The sequence below is a fragment of the Oryzias melastigma genome, linkage group LG3 (assembly GCF_002922805.2).
Source record: "Oryzias melastigma strain HK-1 linkage group LG3, ASM292280v2, whole genome shotgun sequence".
NCBI classification, from domain to species: domain Eukaryota; kingdom Metazoa; phylum Chordata; class Actinopteri; order Beloniformes; family Adrianichthyidae; genus Oryzias; species Oryzias melastigma.
Window position 1 is genome coordinate 7229115 of NC_050514.1, and position 22215 is coordinate 7251329.

At 39.6% G+C, this 22215-nt stretch overlaps 1 protein-coding gene across 3 annotated transcripts in view; it reads left to right on the top strand.

Moving 5' to 3' along the window:
• Positions 1 to 22215, top strand: part of ano1a (anoctamin 1, calcium activated chloride channel a) — a 71612-nt gene that overhangs the window by 41361 nt on the left and 8036 nt on the right. For 2 of the 3 annotated variants that reach the window (XM_024295566.2, XM_024295564.2), the window contains exons 11-22: positions 2903 to 3037; positions 3881 to 4041; positions 6076 to 6161; positions 7206 to 7217; positions 11594 to 11665; positions 11967 to 12041; positions 13547 to 13745; positions 14175 to 14286; positions 14387 to 14444; positions 15070 to 15170; positions 15766 to 15902; positions 21034 to 21186. In XM_024295566.2, the coding sequence (XP_024151334.1) occupies positions 2903 to 3037; positions 3881 to 4041; positions 6076 to 6161; positions 7206 to 7217; positions 11594 to 11665; positions 11967 to 12041; positions 13547 to 13745; positions 14175 to 14286; positions 14387 to 14444; positions 15070 to 15170; positions 15766 to 15902; positions 21034 to 21186 (1301 nt within the window). The remainder of the gene's footprint in view (positions 1 to 2902; positions 3038 to 3880; positions 4042 to 6075; positions 6162 to 7205; positions 7218 to 11593; positions 11666 to 11966; positions 12042 to 13546; positions 13746 to 14174; positions 14287 to 14386; positions 14445 to 15069; positions 15171 to 15765; positions 15903 to 21033; positions 21187 to 22215) is intronic. The other variant, XM_024295565.2, reaches the window with a different exon arrangement.

The following is a 22215-nucleotide window of genomic DNA, read 5'->3' on the forward strand; positions in this document are numbered from 1 at the left end:
TTTTGACATACTCAGAAATTTATGGCGGGCCGGATTAAATCATCAAATGGGCCGGGTCCGGCCCGCGGGCCGTATGTTTGACATGCCTGATTTAGATTAATGCTAGATAAGCTGTCATTAAGCACCACAGGGTTCTAACGTTATGATGAAGTCGTCAGGCCACAATTTCCTTTCTCTGACACACTTACTTGTTGGGCCAGCAGCAGCTAGTCACCAGGGAGAGTTGACACCTGTTGGTTAACTTTAAGAAGAAACGTGGTCCTGAGTTAAAGAATCATGATGGACTCACAGGATTATGAATGAGAGGCCTGTCAAACAGAAACATATGAAAAAAGCAAAATCATGCTCGACTTTCTTGTTTTGAATAAGTTCCTCCTGTTACTTATTAAAATATGTCATAGGCATTTATATCGAGTCACGAAACATCGACACAACAAATTATTAATGTGCAGACACCTCGGCAATGAGAGCAATCAGGCACTGATGAACAGGTTACATTTTGATTTCTTTGCATTACTTTAATTACAGGTAGATCATTGATATACAGACATCATTTTGCCACCAACTTTCATGTTGCAGAAGTGACATCATAAGTAAGAGACAGTGCAGTTTATTAAAAACAATAGGATTGAGTAAAACAATGACAGCTCATTTAGGGCTTTGTGGATAAAGTTGAAACACCTTCCATTTGCCAGCAAAATAAAACGGTCCTTTTTTAAACCAGTTAACCTACTTTAGCTCCAAGCTAGCTTTCTAGTTATTGTTCATTCATTTTCTTGACCAGCTACATCCCTTCTGGGGACAGAGGGTTCCCGGGACTTGTCCCGGCTTTGGTTGGGTGAAGAGTGGAGTACGCTTTATACAGGTTCAGGGGCTGGAGCAAGCGACCGCCCTGGGAGGCTGGCTGGCAGGCGGAGGGGGGGGGGGGGGCTGCTTGGGTGTTTTTTGTTATTTTGATTCATCATTCTCCTGTTTTCATCTCTTTTTTTGACAGTTTTCACACCTAATAAGTGGCATACCTGCTGCTCTTTTTTTCCCCCACTTCTGAGTCTGGAACGATCCACCGGTGCTTTGTTTACACGATCAGTCGTCGTCGCCTGGCAACTACAAAATGCGGCCAGTGATCACTTTTATTATTATGTATTTTTTTAATGTAACAGAGCTATGATTACAGGATCGTATACCTACTATAATATCCATAACGTTCTAAAAAGGCTTATTCTATTTAAGTCAAATAAATGAGCCTCAATACACATGCGTACTTTGTTGTGCCGATGTTTCAGGACTCGATGCCTGTGACCCTTTGACATATTTTTGACAGTAAGTTAACGGGACATGTTTTATACAAGACTAGACAAAGTTATATTATAAATAAACACAAAAACACAAAAACTAATGTTGTATTCATATATTTTTGCAAAGTTCTCTACCAATTATTAATTTGTGAAAAATCTGCACAAGTTTCTTTTTAACAGTTTCCTTACCCCATAATTGTGATCTGCAGCAGGACTGGACTTTTAAAGTTAGGCTCAATCCGAATCTTTCACTTCTCCCTTCCCCTACATCAAAACTGTCAAAGTCAAGGCCCGGGGGCCGGATCCGGCCCTCCGGGTAATTCTATCCGACCCTCCAGATCATTTTATTTTATTGTTATTAATGGCCTGATGTTATCTTGCGCTTATTTCTAACTTGGATCATTTTTAAAAATATATTTTTATGGAGAGTAAAATATTGAAAGTTATTTAAGGTTTAAGTTGTTTTACTCTGGAATAATATTTCTGTCTGATTATTATTCATAATTATGTTAAAAAGTTACAGTTTTAAAAAATGGGCATTCTGGTCTCCTTTTTGACTATCAGCTTCAGCCTTTTTCCGCTATCATTTTCATCATCTTCAGCTGTCAGCACTAGCATCTTCAGTAGCCAAATTCATCTTACAGCATTCACACTAGAATTCTGTTAAAAGGTTATGGTTTTTAAAGTTTTAAAAACTTTGTTAGTTTCTTCAATAAATGTTTATCCTGTTCGGCCCGTGACCTAAGGTGTGTTTTGGGATTTTGACCCCTTGTGCGATTGAGTTTGATCTACTTTTATCTCTCCAAACAGAGAGTTATGGCAAAATAGTGTCTCCAAATTCAGACATCATTTTCACTCGATGATGTCACCAATACTCGCCGGTCAGCTAGCATTAGCACAGAGCTCCCAGTGGTTTTATGAGTCTAAAAGGTCATGCTAAAAAGAAGTCATGACTTGCATTTAAATGTAAACGTCTGTGCTTTAGAGCACACCCACCTGAAGAAAAGCTCTTCTCCCCATCACAGCGCAACGCTGAACCTCCTCACGGCAGAGGGGTTTGCATCCCTCCACTTGAAGGGTTAGCCCTTAAGAAAAGTACTTCGGACCCCCCTAGCACTACAAATGTCCCCAGGGTGAAGGGAAGGATTCGGACTGGACCTTAGTGAAGGCAACATGCTCTTTCCATTCTAACTGCTGGTGGGAATTTCTGGTCATGTACTACCTGGTTCCGTGGTGTGGTATCAGAGTTAGACCACTAGATGTTACGTGGATGGATTATCATAACCGTGGGCTGAATCCTGTTTCCTGGTGGAGCTCAGAGGTGGTGACATTCATTAGTGGGTTATTGTTGGTGAATTAGTTCCAGACCCCAATCCTGTTCAGAGAGTCCATGTCTGTGACTCCTTTTTGCACTCAGCCCAAAATGTGAACTAGTTGTCTTCAAAGGACTGTCCACCATCCTTCAGGTCCAGGTAAACCGTTGAGTTCTGGACCAACAGTCTCCAACAGTCAGAAACCTGCGATAGCATGGCATCAAGGACGAAGAACATCCACACAGATCCTGCTGGACGTTGGGACAATGACTTGTTGTTTACTTATTCCCACAGGAAGTATTTTGGAGAGAAGGTTGGCCTGTATTTTGCCTGGTTAGGGGTGTACACACAGATGCTCATCCCAGCCTCCATCGTTGGGGTGATTGTGTTCCTGTATGGCTGCGCCACCGTTGACAGCAACATACCCAGGTACACAGGTTTTGTCTTTCCAGCTGCAGGTGATGCTGTAGGCCACTTTCCTAAATCCTGTTATCGTTTTATAAAATACAATGTTTAGTTTTTGTGCTTTACAGTTCTCTGTGTGGACTCATGCTTTGCTTTAGAAAAGTTTTATACGAGCTTCTCAACCAATGTCTGTCCATTGTTGTGCAGGGACTTATTTTCTTGTTTAAAAGAGCGTTTTTGTCTATTCAAATGTTATGAGTCTTAAACTTCCATCCAGCTTTTGTAGTCTTTCATAAAGACCCACTCCAATGAAAACTGTTTTTTAACATGTTTTCTAATGATGGAGGACACATTTAAAAACAAATTAAGCTTAAAATTACATTTGCACATTTCCCCAGGAGAAGACAGGAAATTACATTTGAAAAGGATTGTATTTGTGATGTAAAAAAATCAGTGGGCGGGCCACAAGCTTCCTGCTCCACTCCATTCTGATGCCTCCACATGCACACAAATAAATCCATGAGCGTCTTTGTTTTTTCGTCTGAGCTGGAATCTGGATCCGAACTGGAAAGCTGGATAGAAATGATACTATTGTCCAAAACTCAGAGGCAAATTTCTATGGAACTCCTGCCGCTCTACTGAAAATATGTTTTTTTGAATTTGACTAAAACCCTCATTAAAAGACCGGGAAATATTTGATCTAAAGGGGATTGGAGAATAAACATGCACATTCATTGCTCTAAGTGGACTCACATCCATGCTGTTTGTTTGAGGTGTTCACGCAGCAGAATCCAAGTATTTGTTTGAAACTTCCTACAGCTTCTTTCTCCAAATGACCCTTCCTTCTTTCTGCCCTGCTCCTGTCAGCATGGAGATCTGTGATCCCCGGAACAACATCACCATGTGTCCACTGTGTGACCGAGCCTGCAGCTACTGGAAGCTGGTGACGGCATGCGGCACGGCGCGAGCCAGCCACCTGTTCGACAACGAAGCCACGGTGTTCTTCTCCATCTTCATGGCTCTCTGGGGTAAAGAGGCAGATATGTCACCGTCCGACTGATGATGGAAACTGGTGGGAGGACTGAACCAGAGGGTCCAATTCAAAATGGTTAGATGCAGATGGCGTTTCTGTGATGTTCTGCCAAACCCGCTGCCATCTGTCAACAGTGGGGGGGTCAGGCTCCAGAAGGGTGCTGTGTTGGCTGAAGCCTCTTGACTTGGACACGCTCGCTGTAGATCTGCAGAAACACCTTCTCTGCTTTATGTTACTGTCCTGACCTCCAAACCCTTTTTTTCATATTTTACAAACGATTAACTAAAAACTAGTGATGCATGATACTGACTTTTACAACAGATACTGATACCTGATATTTTCTGGGTTCTTGCAGCCGATAATCCACCAATATTTTTTTAAATACTTGAGAAAAAATATTTGCAAATACAAAGTAAGAGTGTATGGCTCTCATGTATTCCATCAAATTTGCAGAACTAGTAATAATAAATGAAACAGGTAGCACAAACACTATTAGATTTTTCAGTCTGCCATCTGTTAAAAGAGAAAGTGCATTTCAATGGTCAGAACTAATTTTAAGACTTCAACTTAAACAACAATGTAACAAGGACATTTTTTCAATACAAATAATGCCCAACATAAAAAAACGTGTAAATGAAATACTTTAATCTGAAAGTTCAAAACTTACTGCTTTGTTTTCAACGGATGTGTCAAATAAATAGTTACTCATAGAAATGAACTTTTCATAATCCATGGCAGGCTTGGATTCTAAGCAGTCTAAGCGTTTAATTATTCATGGTCCATTTTATGGGCACATTTTTCTTCTATCAGAATTATCTGCGTGACGTCATAATGATAATTATCGGTAGCTGATATTATCGTGCAACACTACTAAAAACTTTGGTTTTCTACATTTCTTTTTTTGTTGACATTTTTATGACTACGTTTTTAAGCATCGTGACAGAAAGAGGGAGGCAGTGTGTTGAAGCTGAACCTTTCTACTGCATGTGTGGCTTTTTCTGGTCTGACCTTCGGCCCTTCTTCAGGTGGATGAGGCCTCTCCTCGTTCAGCCCCCTCTTTCCGGTGCGGCGACAGAGCAGAACACACTGCACTTGAATCCAACCCCAGTAGATGCTCAGTGGACGCTCAGCATCCACTTAAGTGAATAGATAATGAAGGCTGCAGTTTGTGTTTCATGTTTGGTGTGTTAGAAACACAGTGCTGAAGAGCCAGGAGAGCTTTGCTGTCTGTGACTGTAGAGCTGAGAATCCTGTCAGTGGTTTGAGGCTGAAACAGGATGTCCTTAAAGTCCCCTCTGATGAAGATCCTGTTTTTAGAGTTTTTATCATGTCTGTGTGTCATTTTTCTTCTGAAAGAGAACAAATGTAATAAGAAATCTTTTAGTTTTTACATTTCTGAGTATTTCTCCTTTTAAACCAATCAAACTTTCTTGGACAGACTCTGTTTGAATGAATGATCTTCTTTCCATCAACAGCTCTGCTGCACATGCACTAAACCCTCATCTGTTCCTAGTGTCTAGTTCAGGTTCTGGAGAAGAGAAGATGGTATCTTCACATTGACTGTTCAGGGGCGGGGCTACTCAGCTCCAAAAGCCACGCCCCCTCAGAGGAGATTTTGGAAACAGAGGCTTCAGATCAACATGAAAAATTGCTTTTTAAGACATTTAAGTTGTGGGATTCTGGTTAAAACCTTCCTAATTAAAACGCTATTGGGAATGTTCTTTTTTTTGTTAAAAAACATTGACATAGGCTTTAAGCTCAGTGCAGAACAGGCTAAAAGCATCATGGATGTGTTTTTGACACACTTGTCAGTGAGGAAACATTCTTATAGTCAAAATACATCCTCTGGGTAAAGAATCTTTGATCTCTCCTCAGATTAACAACCATCGATCAACCAGAATTAACCTTTTGAATGTAATTAAGGAGAACATGATTGTTAAGGATTGAAGAAAATAATGTAGACATTTTTACCTTTATATGGATAATGTTTTGTTTTTTCTTAATCAACCTGCTTCTTTTTCTTCTTCAGCCGTTCTTTTCATGGAGCACTGGAAGAGACGACAAATGAGGCTCAACTACATCTGGGATCTGACTGGTTTTGGTGAGGAAGAGGAGGTAAGAAGAACTTGTCAGTACTTTGATGAATGACTTGCATTTTAGTTCTATTTATTCAATTTCAGAATAATTTTTGGTAACCAATGAGCAACATGATTTTCTTCTTATTTCCATTCATAAATTCTGAATCATTAATACAGAGCACAAACTGAAATGATGAAGTATGAAAACCGAATGGGGTCTCTAATGTCTTTATGCTTTTGACTCGTCTTTGAATAACAGAATAGGTTAAAGTCCCATTAGTTGTTACGTTCCTAGGTGTGTGAAATGTGTTCTCTGCATTTGACTCATCTCCTGGGGGAGCGGTGAGCTGCAGACACAGCTGCGCTCTGGAACTATTTGGTTGTTTAACCCTCCAATCCAACCCCTCCATGCTGAGTGTCAATCAGGGAGAGACTGGCTCATATTTTTAGTCTTTGGTATGACTCGGTCTGGAATTGAACTCACGACCTTCCAGTCTCAGGGCGGACACTCTACCACAAGGCCGCTGAGCCGGTCTTCCATTCAGATCCATTCATTACCAATAATTTGATGAAAAACTGAAAAAGAAGCGCTGGCACTTCTAAGAATGTGTTATCATATTTACTGAAACACATCTGCAGATGTGTGTTGATTGGTGTTAGCTGCTCCATCCTCATGAGGCCTTCCTCTTTGCACAGTGTCCTCTGAACCTGTGGAGTTTACTTATCTGGCTTTCCCATTCAGATCTGGAGAACAAAATCCACCAGCAGACGATCTGAATCATTACTGTCATTTCTGAAGCTGCTCTTCCAGATGCTGCTTTAGTGTCAGTTCTAAACATGGAGAACAGAAACTTCTAGAAAAACATAACAAGCAGAAGCTTCTATGAACTTTGATCAGAGTGTTTTTTTACAGTTCTTTTTACAGGAATCTATGTAAACATTCTACCTGAAACACTTTAATCCACATACGACTGTTGATCTATGAAGCATCATCTAAGTAAAGTACATTTCTGTCGTCTAGGATTCATTTTCTTTGGACACTGACATGGTCTCCTTTTGTTTCCATGTTTTTATTTCACAGGAGGAGCATAAGGTTTGACTTTAACTTGTTCTCTTCAGTCCTGTATTCCAGCTGAACTTCTGCTTGACTGACTGCTTCCTGTCGGGTGTTAGCTTACATCTTCTTCCTCAAAGTGTCTTCCATGACATCCTTCTCTGAACTCTGCTGCGGCGGTGGGCCTGTGACTGCTCTCTGAGGTTCACCCTCGGTGGTGGAGATGTTCAGCTGTCTCCTTACATTGGCTGGTAGAGCTGAAGGCCTCATAGAAGCCTATTTCACTCATGACTAGATGTTTTTTCTCACTTTTTTCATGCACTAACAATGTGCTGTTCACTGTCTGTAGGAAAAACTGCTCCACTCCACACAGCAGTACTTAGAGAAACGCCCTCCACACACAGAGACTCTCAGCTAAGCGATGCTCTATCAATGCAGAACATTAGCAATTATAGTTAGAAGTATTGTTATGTCATTGATGTTGAGGGGTAGATCAGAGAAACAGCAGTGATGCATCCTGTGGGTCTGCAACCTGCTCAGAGCGAAGCAGGAAGGTAATCTGAGCACTGAGGCGTGTCAGGAACCCGCCCAGCTTCAGATGTTTCAGGCCGACCAGACACCGAAGGTTTTCCAATCTGCATAACAAAGCATAAATAAAAGTTTCTCTATGCAAGCTTTACATTTGTAAGGCCTTAGTAATGTCTGAAGTAATCATTTACTACGGTTGTATAATTGGAGTGGAACATAAGTATGGTTTTACTCATGTTTTTTTAGCCTGATTTAACCATTTTAAATGCTGTAAAGCCTCAGAAGTCTTTTTTAACCATTACTTAGCCATAGTTTATCCTTATGAGATGATTAGTGGAAAGTTATTGTAAAGTGGGAACAAATATCTCATTGGAAACACTGAGAACCTCTGCTAATCATTATATATCGTCCATACATCCATTTTCCAAACTGTTTTTGTCCCTTTCGGGGGCACGGGGCTGCTGGAGCCTAACCCAGCCAGGATACACCCTGAACAGGTCGCCAGTCTGGGCAGGGCCTCACTCACTCACCCATCCATACACACTCACAGTCATACACGCTAGCAATTGTTGCTAAGGACTTGTGTGACGACCAGATCCAACTAATGAGTTAATATCACTAGAGATGACACACAGGCTTTTTAATGTTCTCCAAGACGCGTAAAGAGTGACGCCATATTGGAATGGTATGAAACAATGAGACATGGTTTAGCAGACACAGTAAAATGACCATAAAATGATTCATTTTGGTCTGATTTTAAAACTCTGATCATCAGCACATGTTAATAATGTTTTTGAACAAAGTGCAACAAATGAACAACATTTCAAACTTCTTTAAAATAAATAAATATGTTATTAAATATAAACACAATACATACCTGATCCATGGTTGTGATTTTATTCTAATCTACACACAGACTGAGATTTACACAAACTGTTAGACTCTTCAGTCTGTGTTTCTAAACGGGTCGGTGGGTAGCAGACATCGCCGTAGACCGCTAGCGCCCGTTATATATGGGGCGGTCCACGCCTGGATCAGAGTGACACGGTCTGATCTGTTGACCAGTGCAGCCCGGTCCACAGCCACGCCGGTCCTGATGGTCCTGCAGACGGGACAGAGGGCTCAGTGAGACCTCCGTCCACGCCCCCCTATTGACGGCTCACTTTACATCTTTTTTCTTCAATACTTTGATATCCTTAACATGACCAGAACAATAATTACAACTTTGGACATTTCCGTGTCATGATCTCCCTACTAGTCTGTTAATGTGACTAATTGGTCCACAGCTTCCTGCTCTGATGTTACATTAAAATTAGGTCAGTTTAGCCTTTCACATTCAAAACTCTATTCCTCATTGGAATGCCACATCTGGAGGCTACAGCCTGAGAACATTTTGAGAAACACATGCACTCTGAATGGATGACATAATGTAACCTGTTATCTGACATCTACTCTCACTCTTACTCTCTGAAAGGCTTTTAATGTGGAAACCTTTGAGGTTTCAGCGTGAGCGCTCAAAGCTCTGACTGACAGTGAACATGATGGAACAGGGAGGATCATGGGTTACCACTTATTGTGATGAATTAGTCTGACAACTTTGTTGAAGAACTCAGTAAAAACATGAGTCTTGTATTCTCAGCATTCATGCGACGTTCTGTTTTATCCTTTTCTAAAGACACAGCCTCTGCAGGCCTGGGACGGAGATCCTTCTGCTTTTACATTATATTTAGGAGAATCTCATGTCATTCCTTTATAGAGCACATGTGTCAAAGTCAAGGCCCGGGGGCCGGGGCCGGCCCTCTGAGTAATTACACCAGCCCTCCAGATCATTTGATTTTATTGTTATTAATGGCATGGTGTTATCTTGGGCTTATTTATAACTTATATAATTCAAATATTGAAAGTTATTTAAGGTTTAAGTTGATTTATTCTGGAATAATATTCCTGCCTTTTAATTATTCAAAATTATGTTAAAAAGTTGCAGTTTAAAGTTTTAATAATTGACATTCTTATAGCTTTTTGGACTATTTTGGTATTTACTTAGATTTGGAATTTAGCTAATGTTTTAGCTACATGCTAGCTGTTTAGGCTAATTTTTTTTTTTTAGTTTTTTATTCTAATTTAGCATTTAGCTCATATTTTAGCTGGCTATCAATTTCATCATCTTCAGCTATCAGCACTAGCATCTTCAGCAGCCAAATTCAGCTTACATCATTCACACTAACATTATCACAGGTAATGCTATATATCTAGTTCATAATTATGTTAAAAGTTACGGTTTTAAGGTTTTAAAAATGTAGTTTTAGAATGTTCAATAAATGTTTATCCTTTTTGGCCCCCGACTCAAAGTGTGTTTTGGATTTTGGCCCCTGTGTGATTGAGTTTGACACCCCTGCTTTAGAGAGAGAGGAAATTAAAGGCTGAATTTTACAGTGTTTCTTCTGGATCCACACTATGGTTTACGAATGTGTTGTTTTATCTCTTTGTAGCACTTGTTTCAAGGCTGAGGCTTTATGCTTACATCAAGTAAACAGACACTTTTTACATCTTACTAAGGGTTAAAAAAGATCATTTTAGCTAAAATAATCATTGAGTGTTGAATCTAATGTCTGAAGCAAACGTTGTAACCAAAGGCTGTTTTGTGTCTATTTTTATACTTTCTTCACTGACATGAATGAAAGATGGAGAGACCTTCAGGCCAGAAGTGAACTCTTTACTCTGCTTGTATTTACTCACTTATTCACTGGTGGCACGACTCTTCAGGAAATGCAGCCTCTTTTTCGAGCTCCGCCTTCCTGGTTGTCTGCAGTGCATGTTCACTCGTTCACACATCCACAGACTTCCCTTCATCTGTCATGCACTTCTGCTCCATCTCACCGTATGAATAACCCCATGCATCAGTGCAGAACATGGTGAAATCCTTCCAGAGGAAACCAGTGAGCCGAACCAGAGGCTAAACACACACGTGCCAGGCTGCCAGGAGGCTTCGGGACGGGAAGGGAATTATCGGAATAATCGTTGTTATGGACAGTCACGAATCATCCAACGTGTTTATGCCGATCCAGAGCCTCTGTTGAGGTTTGGAGAACAAAATCACTTTGATGGCTGAGAGGTTTAACTAAAGGAGCTCTGTCTGGTAGAACAGCAGAGTGTGTGCATGCTCTCTGACAGAGGACAGCTCTTTACTGAGCGCTGTAGTAAAGTGTAGTTTACCTATATATGTATATAGAGAATGTAGCAATGAGCTGTAGGGAACAGGATGCACCGTAACAAGGGAAACATTAGATCAATTAACAAAAGTTCTGCTATTTGTTATATTTAGAATCGTTAGTTTTTATTGAAATAAATTTGTAAGTCCTGTAAACCATCAATCGAGAATTTTAATTGCATGAAAAGAAAAAAATTTAAACGTAACAAATAAAAAATAAAAAATCTTGAATTGATTCAATGTTTCACTTTTTTAGGTGTAGTACAGTAAAGTAGAGTAAAGTACAGTACAGAGCACGACTGTAAAGGACAGTGTAGTATAGAAGTGTATAAGATTGTACAGTGTAGTATAGTGTCGTATGGTACAGTACAATGCAGTAAGCGGTACATGAAATGCCCTCCAGACTGTGGAGGGAAGTGTTTTGGTGGATTGTCTTCACTTGGGTTTGGGTATGAACTGCAGAACCACACAGTGCAGGTGAGCTCCCGGCTTCAGTTCGGTTCATATGCTCGTCTTGGTCTTTGAGCTGGAACACGTTCCTCAGCTTAAACTGCTCACTTTACAAAACTTCCTGCATCCCAGCGGCACACCTGACCCCTTCTCCTTTTTACCCCAGCTAGATTCCTCTACCGTTTGAATTTCTCCTATCCTAAAAAAAATTTTTTCCACTTTTTTGCAGGATCACAACCGGGCCGAGTATGAAATCCGGGTCATGAAGAAGACCATGAGACAGGATCAGTCAGCTCCGAAGGTGAAAGTGTAGCTTTGCTCTCAGTGTTTCCATGAACTCTAACATCTGTCCTGACCTCTCGTGTCAGTCACGAGGACGCTCCCAGTGTTGTGTTTAGGGCTGGATGTTTGACGGATCTGTGGCGGGGAAAGAGAACTTATTTCTCCATTTTTGTCATTTTTTTATTTTACAAATTTTTACTTCAAACTATTTTTGTGCCTCAGCAGCTCATCCAACTTTGGACAATCTACAAGAATATGAAAGTTGCAGTCATGTTAGGTCCTTGAGTTTCAGCGTGTCTCTTGTCTGATGTGTTTTACAGGAGGAGAAGGTGAAGCTGACCTGCACTGACAGAATGCCGGCTTACATGACGGCTGTGGCCATGATGGCCTTTATGGTAGGTTCAGGCAGTTTGTGACAACAAGGAGAAGTCTTTTAAGAAGAAAATCTCCTTATTGAGGTCCCACACCAACATTAGACTCTTCACTTGTCTCTGCTTATTCATCAGCATGTTTTTGGACACTCAGCTCAGTGTAAGCACCGCTCATGAAAACCGAGTTTAGATGAAGGTCGAGCTCCTCCTGAAGACCTAAAAGGCAGACTCACACATTTACAAGCAGCTCGAACTTTTAGAAGTGCAAAGTTCTGGTCCAGATGGATACAAAGTTTTTACGCTTTTCTCTTTTATTACAACAGTTTTTCATCAGATCAGCAGCAGTTTATTCATTTTTAGTATCCTGGTTACTATGCATGACTTTGAGCCTCCGTGTTTGATTTCCTCTCAAATTCAGTTAAAACACGTGTCAAAGTCAAGGCCCGGGGGCCGAATCTGGCCCCCTGGGTGATTCTGTCATTTTATTTGATTGTTATTAATGATCCGATGTTATCTTGTGCTCATTTCTAACTTGTATAATTTTGATAAAATATATTTTTATGGAGAGTAAAATATTAAAAGTTATTTAAGATTTAAGTTGATTTAGTCTGGAATAATATTCCTGCCTTTTTATTATTCATAATTATGTTACAAAGTTACAGTTTTAAAGTTTTAATAATTGGCATTCTGCTAGCTTTTTGGACTATTTTAGCAATTACTAAGATTTTTAGGCAGTTTTGGAATTAGGGTTTTTTAGGATATTTTGAAGTTTAGTTATTTTTTTAGCTACATGCTAGCTGTTTTTGGCTGATATAAGTTTTTTTTTTTGGTATTTAAGCTGCTTTGGCATTTATCTAATATTTTAGCCAGCTATCAACTTTTTTTTAGCTATCAGTTTCAACATCTTCAGCAGCCAAATTCAGCTTCCAGCATTCCCACTAGCATTATCACAGGTAATGCTATATCTCTAGTTCATAATTATGTTAAAAAGTTTTAAAAATGTAGTTTTAGTTAGTTCAGTAAATGTTTATCCTGTTCGGCCCGCATCTTAAAGTGTGTTTTGGATTTTGGTGCCTTGTTGGATTGAGTTTGACACCCCCGAGTTAACGTTTTTTAAACATGAAAATCCTGTCATGGTGACTATGAACAGAGCAGGGACTCGGAGGTGTGACTTCCATGTTTTCCATTGTGTTCATATGCAGTTCTGGTTCTCATGTGGAGGCTGGACTCTGGACACCATGATGGCTGGTCTTCATATTCAAATCACTCAAATCACTTTTGACAATTACTACACAATCAAGGTTATTAAATCATTTAGTTTATGGAATTCATCGCAGTGTTAAAGAAGTACTGAGCAGTGAATGGACTCCGTTTTGTTTTGAGTCTCCACAGGGTTTTCTCAGACCCATCTCACCAACTCAGCGTCTGTTTAGACAACTAGAAATTCATCTGCAGTCTTCTTAAACGAGTTTCCCTTTGTTTTTTCTTAAGCAGATAGTCATCTGAGATGTCTCCTCCTTCTCTTCTAGATCACCTTGTCTTTTACCATGGCCTTTGGTGTCATCCTGTACCGGATCAGCATTAAGGCTGCCCTGCATATGAGCAGCGCCGCAGGGCGCTCCAACATCCGAGCCACTGTCAAAGGCACTGCAGCCGTCATCAATGTCATCATCATCATCATCCTGGATGAGATTTATGCCAAAATCGCCCGCTGGCTGACCATCCTGGGTGAGGCCCGTCATACCATCACATAGGCAAAAGGGAGAACGGGAATGCTGTCTATGGACCGTCAGGGATTGGTTCTGACAACTTCTTGATGTTTTAAAAACGTGTTTCCTAAACATACAACAGTCAAGTGTCTTCTATATGTACCTTTGCTCATTCCTAAGTGAAACACTCATTTTTAGGGAATTTTATATAAAAAGAATCACAGATATTCATGAAATAAATAGCATGACCCAGATGTAGGAAACACCAAAAGTTTCCATCTTGTACCTGAAGGAAACAGAATTTGTTTTTGGGGACTGAAGAGGCACTGTTGGCAAGATCTTTTTTGTGGGTTTTTATTAAAGTCTCTGTCTCATTGTGTTTTTTTTTCATGAATTACACAACAGTCTCTGTATTTGAGTCAGATGACGTGACATTTGTGTTTTTCAGAGGTTCCAAAGACCGACAAGAGTTTTGACAATCGTCTCATCTTCAAAACCTTCATCCTGAAGTTCGTCAATGCCTTCACACCCATTGTCTACTTGGCCTTTTTTAGGGGCAGGTAATGGTGCTGTGTGGCGATGTTAACCAGCGTTTTTGGTGGACGCTCGTCTATTCTGAGCCTCTGAGCAAAGTCCTGATGGATAGTTGTTTGTTTTCAGACTCGTTGGGAGACCTGGAAAATACCTGTATGTTGTTGGATCCTATAGAATGGAAGAGGTAATGTTTGAAAAGTGATCATTTGAAGACCACAGACCAATGTGCTTGAAGTGTCTTTGCATTCCTTCTTTAAACGGATAAATCATCCTTTTCCGTTCCGCTGGAAATCAGTGTGTGAGATGCGTGGCTAAAGTGCAGGAGTATATTCTACAGCTATTTTCTGAATATTGTTTGTGACAGCAGAAAATAGTTTAGATAAAGTTAAATGAAATCACCCCCCTGGTCCTAAAATCTCAGAGGATTTCTGGTTTAAAGCCTCAGTTCGATCAGATTCATTGGAATGTCTGAGAAAAATTAGCTAAAATACAATTTCATCTGTAATGATAATTTGTCTTTGCAGATGGTATAATTTAAATACATATTTGTTTCTATTGAATTGTTCACTTTCAGCATCGGGATGTTATTAAAAAACAGACAGGCAGATGCCATTTTGCTGCATTCTTCTCCACAGAGCAGCATCCATGTCAGCATCATACATGAAAACATGAGAATTTCTTAACATTGCATTCATGGCAACTGTAATATGTTATCAACTAATGTTCTTATGTGGTTTTGCTCTCTTGTTTGTTCTTGTCACTGCATTCATTTGGCTCCTTTTGTCCGTTTCTCTTGTGGCTGTCCAAAGTGTGCTCACGCAGGCTGCCTCATGGAGCTGTGTATCCAGCTGTGCATCACCATGCTGGGCAAGCAGTTCATTCAGAACAACCTGTTTGAGATTGGCATACCGTGAGTGCAGCACAGCCTGTTGGAAACACTCAAACACATGCTGGTTACTCATAAGATCTAGTGTCCGCAGTCCTCCGGATGCGGTACTGGATGTGGACTCGTCCTCAGGACATGTCCAGTACTGGTACCCTAACCCGCCACCAGACGCAAACCAGTACTGGGTTAGGGTGCAGTGCCCTACGTGTCCTGGTACTGGACTGGTTCTGGTTTGTGGCTAAGAGGTTGTGATTTAATGGGAACAGCCAGCAGATCACCAGCCAGACTCCAAAACATGCATTTTTGCTATTTTCTTCATAAGTCACGATAATCCCAATGTTGAAGTCCAGTGTTCTGGTAGTGTTGGACTTTTTAAAATGTCTTCCTCCCTACATCTGTTTTTAGTTTTTACTGGCATCAGAAGATCATTTTGGTCTGTAAAAAAACAGCTCTGCCTTAAAGTTACCAAAGAATTGGACAGTTGACCTTTATCAATCCAAAGCTAAAAACTGTTTGCACAAACATTTGTGCACAAACAAATGTTTGCAAATGTCAACGTTCAATAAGTCACACCTCCACAAAGCTGAGTGATGAATTTCTCTCATTGATATGTGGACAGAAAGCTGAAGAAAATGCTTCAGAAGAGGAAGATGGATCCCCAGGAAGAGGAGAAGCAAAATAAAATCCTCCAACGGCACCAGAAAGACCACTTACTGCTTCCGTTTGCTGGCCTCAACCCGGAGTACATGGAAATGAGTGAGTTTGCATCTGTCTTCTTAAACCCTCCTAGCTTGTGTTGCCAAAGGCCTCCTCCTTCTGTCCTTTAAAAATGCTGAGATGAAACTCCTTTCATCTCAGTCAATCATTTCTACTTGTAGCACCCAACGCGGTATTAACCCTTTGTTTATCTTTATTAGGGCTGAGTATTGATTAGAATTTCCAGAAATGATTTAATTCGATATATTCTGTTCTTTTGATTCTTCAATTTAATTCAATTTAGAGTTTACACATTTATCCACATTTGTTTATAAATACATTAATAATCTACGATATGTTTTGAATATATTAATATTAATCTGATCCAGTTCTCATACTGTAAATGTATCAGTGAAATAATGAGATTGTTAATATCATCCAGTGTTACATGGATTCTCTAAAGGAGAAGTTCTAACTAAAATGTTCAGATCATTAACATTGGAAACATTGTTCTGCTTCTCCTGGAGGACGTTTCAGTTTGGACACTAGGTGGTGATCGCGCTATAGCATTACATCTTCAGATCTAGGTTTACATCAACTCATAGAACTGGAGAAAATGCCAAACTGACAGTATGTTGGGTTGTGGACCGACTCCTGACAAAAACAAACCTTTGGTTATAAATGCTGCAACTATTAATGAAAACTATACAAATGATGACTGAAAAACATTTGCATCACTGCACCCCCTACCCACCCAGAAATAAGTACAAAATTCCTTAAATTGTATGGTTTTTTTAAGTAAGCTAATACATTTTCCAATAGGCTGAGAAAAATGGTCCAACCAAGATATCTTGTTTTTTTAAAAAAAATCTATTTACTGTTTTGCTTTTGAAAATTTTCTTGATAAAATTCTTTTTCTTCTAAGAAAATATTTTTTTTTAAGTCTTTTTACTTTTTAACGATTCTGTTTTTGCAGTGATGGTACTTAGAAAAACGTAATAAACGATTAAATACTTAGCCTGGAGTCTGAGATGAACAGTTTAGACTGGCTGCATCAGGAATAGATTATTTCTCACTGGAATAATCAGTGATACTCAAAAACACACAGAGCTGGACAGATGCTTTATCATGATTAAATTCATAAAAGCCTCTCATTTGGGGAAGAGGTTGGATAACTTCACTTACACCTTTGCTGGAAAAGACAATACTGCATATCAATAATCTAAAAGCAGGCAGTTCCAGAAACACCTGTTACTCAGTATGACATAAGCAAAACACAAAGAGCTGATGGGTCTATGAATGTTGTTAACATTTAGTTGTGAACACGTAACCAGGAAGCTGTTAATCGCTCAGGCGTGTTTGTTGCAAACCACCTGGTTCTTATGCAGCGATGCTGGAATGCTCGGTAGCTTTCTAATAGTGCTGTGGTTCATTAATCATTAAAGAGGGTCAGATAACATGACAGCAGAGAGGGTAAACAGATGACCACATGTGTGGTATCATCTGCCTGCAGCTCTCCGGAGATCCTCTCTGCAGGATAATGGATTATCCTCACTAAAATCCTCATTATATTTGCATTATGGCAGGAGCGGAGGTGTTCGCAGGTGTTTGAAATTTGGACCATAACAATTCTGAGACCTGATTCATTTTTGGTGCAAATGGCTACATGTTTTTTTACGTAGAACCTAAAAACTGTCTTAAACATGTGCATAGCTACGTTTAAACATGAGAGTACTGAGCATGGAAGCATTTACGCGCATTTACATAGACCAGGGGTCGGCGACTTTAACAGTGAAATATCCATTTGGGCTCATTTTCTACCGATCCAAACCTAGAAGGAGCCGAGTAGCAATACTTTAGCCTTTAAGAAATTTAGATTTGCATTCAGGACCTTCTTTTTTTAAAATAATAAATATGAATTATGTCAATTTTTTTGGCACGAACAAAAGCAAAAATCCAAAAAGAATCCAACAAAATCTCAAAATGTTTACTTATTTATTTATTTTATGTTTGACAGAAGCACAAATGACCTCATTTTCAAAATAAAAGCTGCTCTGTTCCAAACAGGATCATCTCAGTGCAGCTCAGAGCAGCTAGTAACCAATGTTTTGCTTTACATATAAAATCTGTTCATTCTGGAGGTAGAGTTGAACAAACAAGACGTCTTCAGGTCAACAGGATGTAAAAACCTACATAGTTTATCATCTATGTGAACCTCAGACATCAATTTATACATTTAACTGATCTAAATTAAATAAATGATAATTAGGTAATCCTTACTTTAAAGGAATGCTATTTTATTTTTTTATTTTTTTGTTCTTCTTCCCCTCTTTGTCCTCAGCAGTCTTACACTGCTGGGTTTTGTTATTTTAGTTTGGATCTTGGTAGTCTTAGTTTTCAGGCTTTGTTTATTTGTTTTCTTTAGGTAGTTTTGGTTAGACAGTCATTATCAGGAGCTGCTGACTCTGATGGTCGACATGTCTGGATCAGCATCTCCATGATTTATTCTATGTTTGGAGCCACCATGGAGAGATAAAAGAGACACACGTGGATCTGGAGCTGCAGGTTACAGACTCCTGACATGGACTTTTCATTGAAAGTGGCTGATTGAATATGCGTTTCCGAGGATAATGTGAACGTAGTTTAAGGGTTTTAAGTTTGGCCCTCACACAAGTCTGACCCTTGTTGCAAAGGTTCGGACAGCCTTGCCTGAACTCATCTGGAGTTCCAGTCAGATAAGCCTGAGTCATTTTTGCCTCTGGCACTCCTAAAAGGTGCATATCTTTTGAGGTCAAGGGGTTGCCAGATGTTATCTTATCTCAGCTACTGTTGGGCATAGATAGGATTCACCCTGAAGCGGTCACCAGGCTGTAGCAGGGCCACACAAACAGTGCAGTACAATACATTCACACAAAGGGACATTTTGGAGATGACAATACATTTCTGAAACCTAGTGTTTGGACTGTGGAGAAACCTGGAGAAAACCCAGACATGCACATGAAGAACACACAAACTCCACTCTGAAAGGTCCCAGCTGGGATTCTAATCAGGTTCTTTTCACTGTGAGGCAAGAGCACCAACCATGATAAAATAAATAAATGCCACACCTTATCAGTTATGGAGTCTGGTTAAAAAATAAAGCATTGAATAACAATAAAGAAAATGATTCCAACAGTCCAGACTGCATTTTATCTTCGTTAGCTGTCTGTTTTTGACTCTGGTTTACTCTGAGCAGAGAAAATGGCAGAAGGCCAGAGGTGTCATGATGTGTCACAGGTAATGGATGTGAGCGTTCCACTGAATGCCTCTGAGTGCTGTGAGTCATGGAACTGTCTGGAGAAGAGCGTCCTCCTAAAGGCTGCTCCGACGCTGCATGTCATGAAGGAAGTGACTGCACAGCCTTAAATTCATCAGGTTTGATGTTTGTTCACCTCGTGATTTGGTTCTTGTTGATGAGGGACAGTGAGAGAGTCTTTACTCGCCTCATGTTGTGCAGGTTTACCTCACGTCCTTTAGCTTTGCGTTCTAAAGCAGCTTCTTAATCCTGAAGGAAAATTTAGGATAACTATCAGAAACGTACCTTCTTTGACAAATTTGTCCACAAATAAATAATTTGTGGACAACTTTACAAAAAGTATGAATACACAATTTATATTTGCACTAAGCAATATCTCTTCAGTTAACTTATGTAAATTGCATACATATAAACCAAGTTATGAAACATAAATGCATATACACACTCTCAATTATTTAACTAAAATAGAATATAATTGAACTCTATTGATGCCACAATGTGGAAATTACATTTTTACCATGACTCTGTTGACATAAATAACAGAGTCATTTCCTGTGGCTTTTCCAGAATAGGAAACAACAACAAGTAAGCTAACTCAGAGCTAATGGAGCTAGCAGCCCACTGTGGTACCGCTTTAAAAAAAAAAAAATCACATCACCTGGTTCAAAATATCCAACTTTCTTTTTCTTTTTAAAATGTTTTGCTAACATGTGGCATGATTTGTTTTGTTTTAGCATAATCTGCAAAGCTCTAAACGTGAGGTAATTGTTTTCTTGTTCATTAAACTGCACCGTCTCTCTGTTTTTGTAGATATGGTCTCTAGACATCTAAATGTAATCAGGAACTTCATGTTTTTACTAGGGCCGGAATACGATTAAAAAAAATAACTAATTAATCGCAAATCTGGAAAAAATGATGTGCAAATAATCACAACATGAAATCACATACAAAACTGTACATAACTATTAACCCCAACTAATTTGGCAAGAGGTAAAGTAACCCGTTCAGCCAGGTAGACCAGGTCCAAACATGCAAGAACTTTTCTTGTTTTTATTCTGTTGGTTTTTTTTACTTTTTACTGATCCGAAAAATGATCCGAACCGTAACCCTAAAACCGTGACATGATCCGAACCACGAGGATTGTGATCCGTTACCCCCCCCCAGCACAAATGAAATGAAGAAAGACCAACACATAGGAAACAAGTCTTGACTCTAATTTGCATACACTAATATAGTCCTCCTATTTACATGTACCATATGTAAATGGGGTTTTAGATTGTTGACCAAACTTAGATCAGCCTCTGAATGACAGAGCTGTAAGATGTTTTTCAGTTTTGCAGAGCTGCACTGATGGAATGGTTCAGACTGTGACTACAGCAGCTTAAACACAGCTCAGACATGTGGCTTTGTTCTGCTCTCAATCTAATGGAAACGGCCTCTGCAGAAATGACTTTTCAACGTTTGATTACTTTGAGGTATTTAATTGTAGATTGTGTTTTTGTGTTTGAGATCAGACTGGAGAATTGAAGCAGGTTTTCCCCCACAATAAAACTATGTTAAGCTAAAGATGGATTAGTGTGGCATAATCCTTGACATCAATCAGTAGTGTGGCCTTTTGTAATAGTGAAAAAGGTTTCAGTCTCACAGATAGAGGATTATTTCTGTAATCAATTGACAAGCTTTTATTTTGAAGGGATTACACTGAAACACTGGATCATTTACTTTCTCATTTGTAAACTAAAAAAAATCTTCCTAGTATGTAAACATACAGTTTGCTTATTTTTAAAACAGTTGGATTTGAATGTGTGAAAGCTCCACTCATCTGCAGGGTCTCTTTCCTGAACTTGTTCTGTCAGCTAGACTCTGACTGCTTTCTCCTCTCATTGATCCCTTTAGTTATCCAGTTTGGAATGGTGACCCTCTTCGTGGCCTCTTTCCCTCTGGCTCCACTTTTTGCTCTTCTCAACAATATTATTGAAATTCGCTTGGATGCCAAGAAGTTTGTCACGGAATTACGCAGACCAGTGGCAGCGAAGGCCAAAGACATCGGTATGCTTCCTCAACTCCAGTTATGTTCAAGTGCTGTTTGAGTAAGGAAAATCTATTGACTGTATCTGAGAAATGGACGGATTAAGTGTTACATCACCTATAAAATTTGGTTAATTTCTATCTTCTACCAAATGGTTTAGTAACACGGACGCTACCATGTTGGAGCAAGCTGACATCAGTGAGCAGTGATTGGTCCGAGTCGGTCTGAGCCAGCGTTTCTATGGCAACCGCTCTCACCAATCAGGAGTGAGCTTGTTGGAAGGCCACACCCCTAACACTGAAAACGATCTTTTGAAAATCTGTCAATCAAATGTTGGATGTAGAGGCCAGCAGGCTATTTTTGTTCAATTGATTGGTCAGTTTATAACTTGATTAACTTGCACTACAGAAAAAAATAAATAAATAATGTACAAAAATACAATTATCAAGAACATGTTGTACAAAGTATCAGATCAAGAATATTTATAATAATAGAATGAGTAACAGCTCCTCGTTTCTCTATAGAAGTCTGTGGGATTTTGGCTTCTTGGAGCCAGCAGGTACTTCCTGTTTGGTACGTCATGCAGAAGGAGTCACTCAGTCCAGTTCTCTTATACAGCCAATGAGAAAATCCAAGAGATGAAGTCAAATGTCTATTTTCTTTGTTTAAGTCAACTGTCTTACCAGTGAAAATGTAAAGATTTAATTACATTTTAAAACTTAGATTATAATCCATTATATCAGCCTCTTTCATGGTGGCTGTCAGAAGTAAAAATGATCCCATGTATTACAGTCATCATGCCGTTTTAAACCAAAATCAAAAAACAGTGTCATGTAGTTCCTGCAGAGCAGCAGGAGTTCATCAGAAACTCTCCTCTGAGTTGTGGGTGGGACTGTTAGTGGGAGTAAGCCTGTTCTGATTTACTATTTGACCTTTGTTTACACTCTCTCCCCCTAGCTTACAGCCCCTCACAACACCAAGCTAACATTAGTGGTGCAACGAAAATGGTGATCCATACCAGAGCTATCCAGTTGTAGAGTTTAGATCCA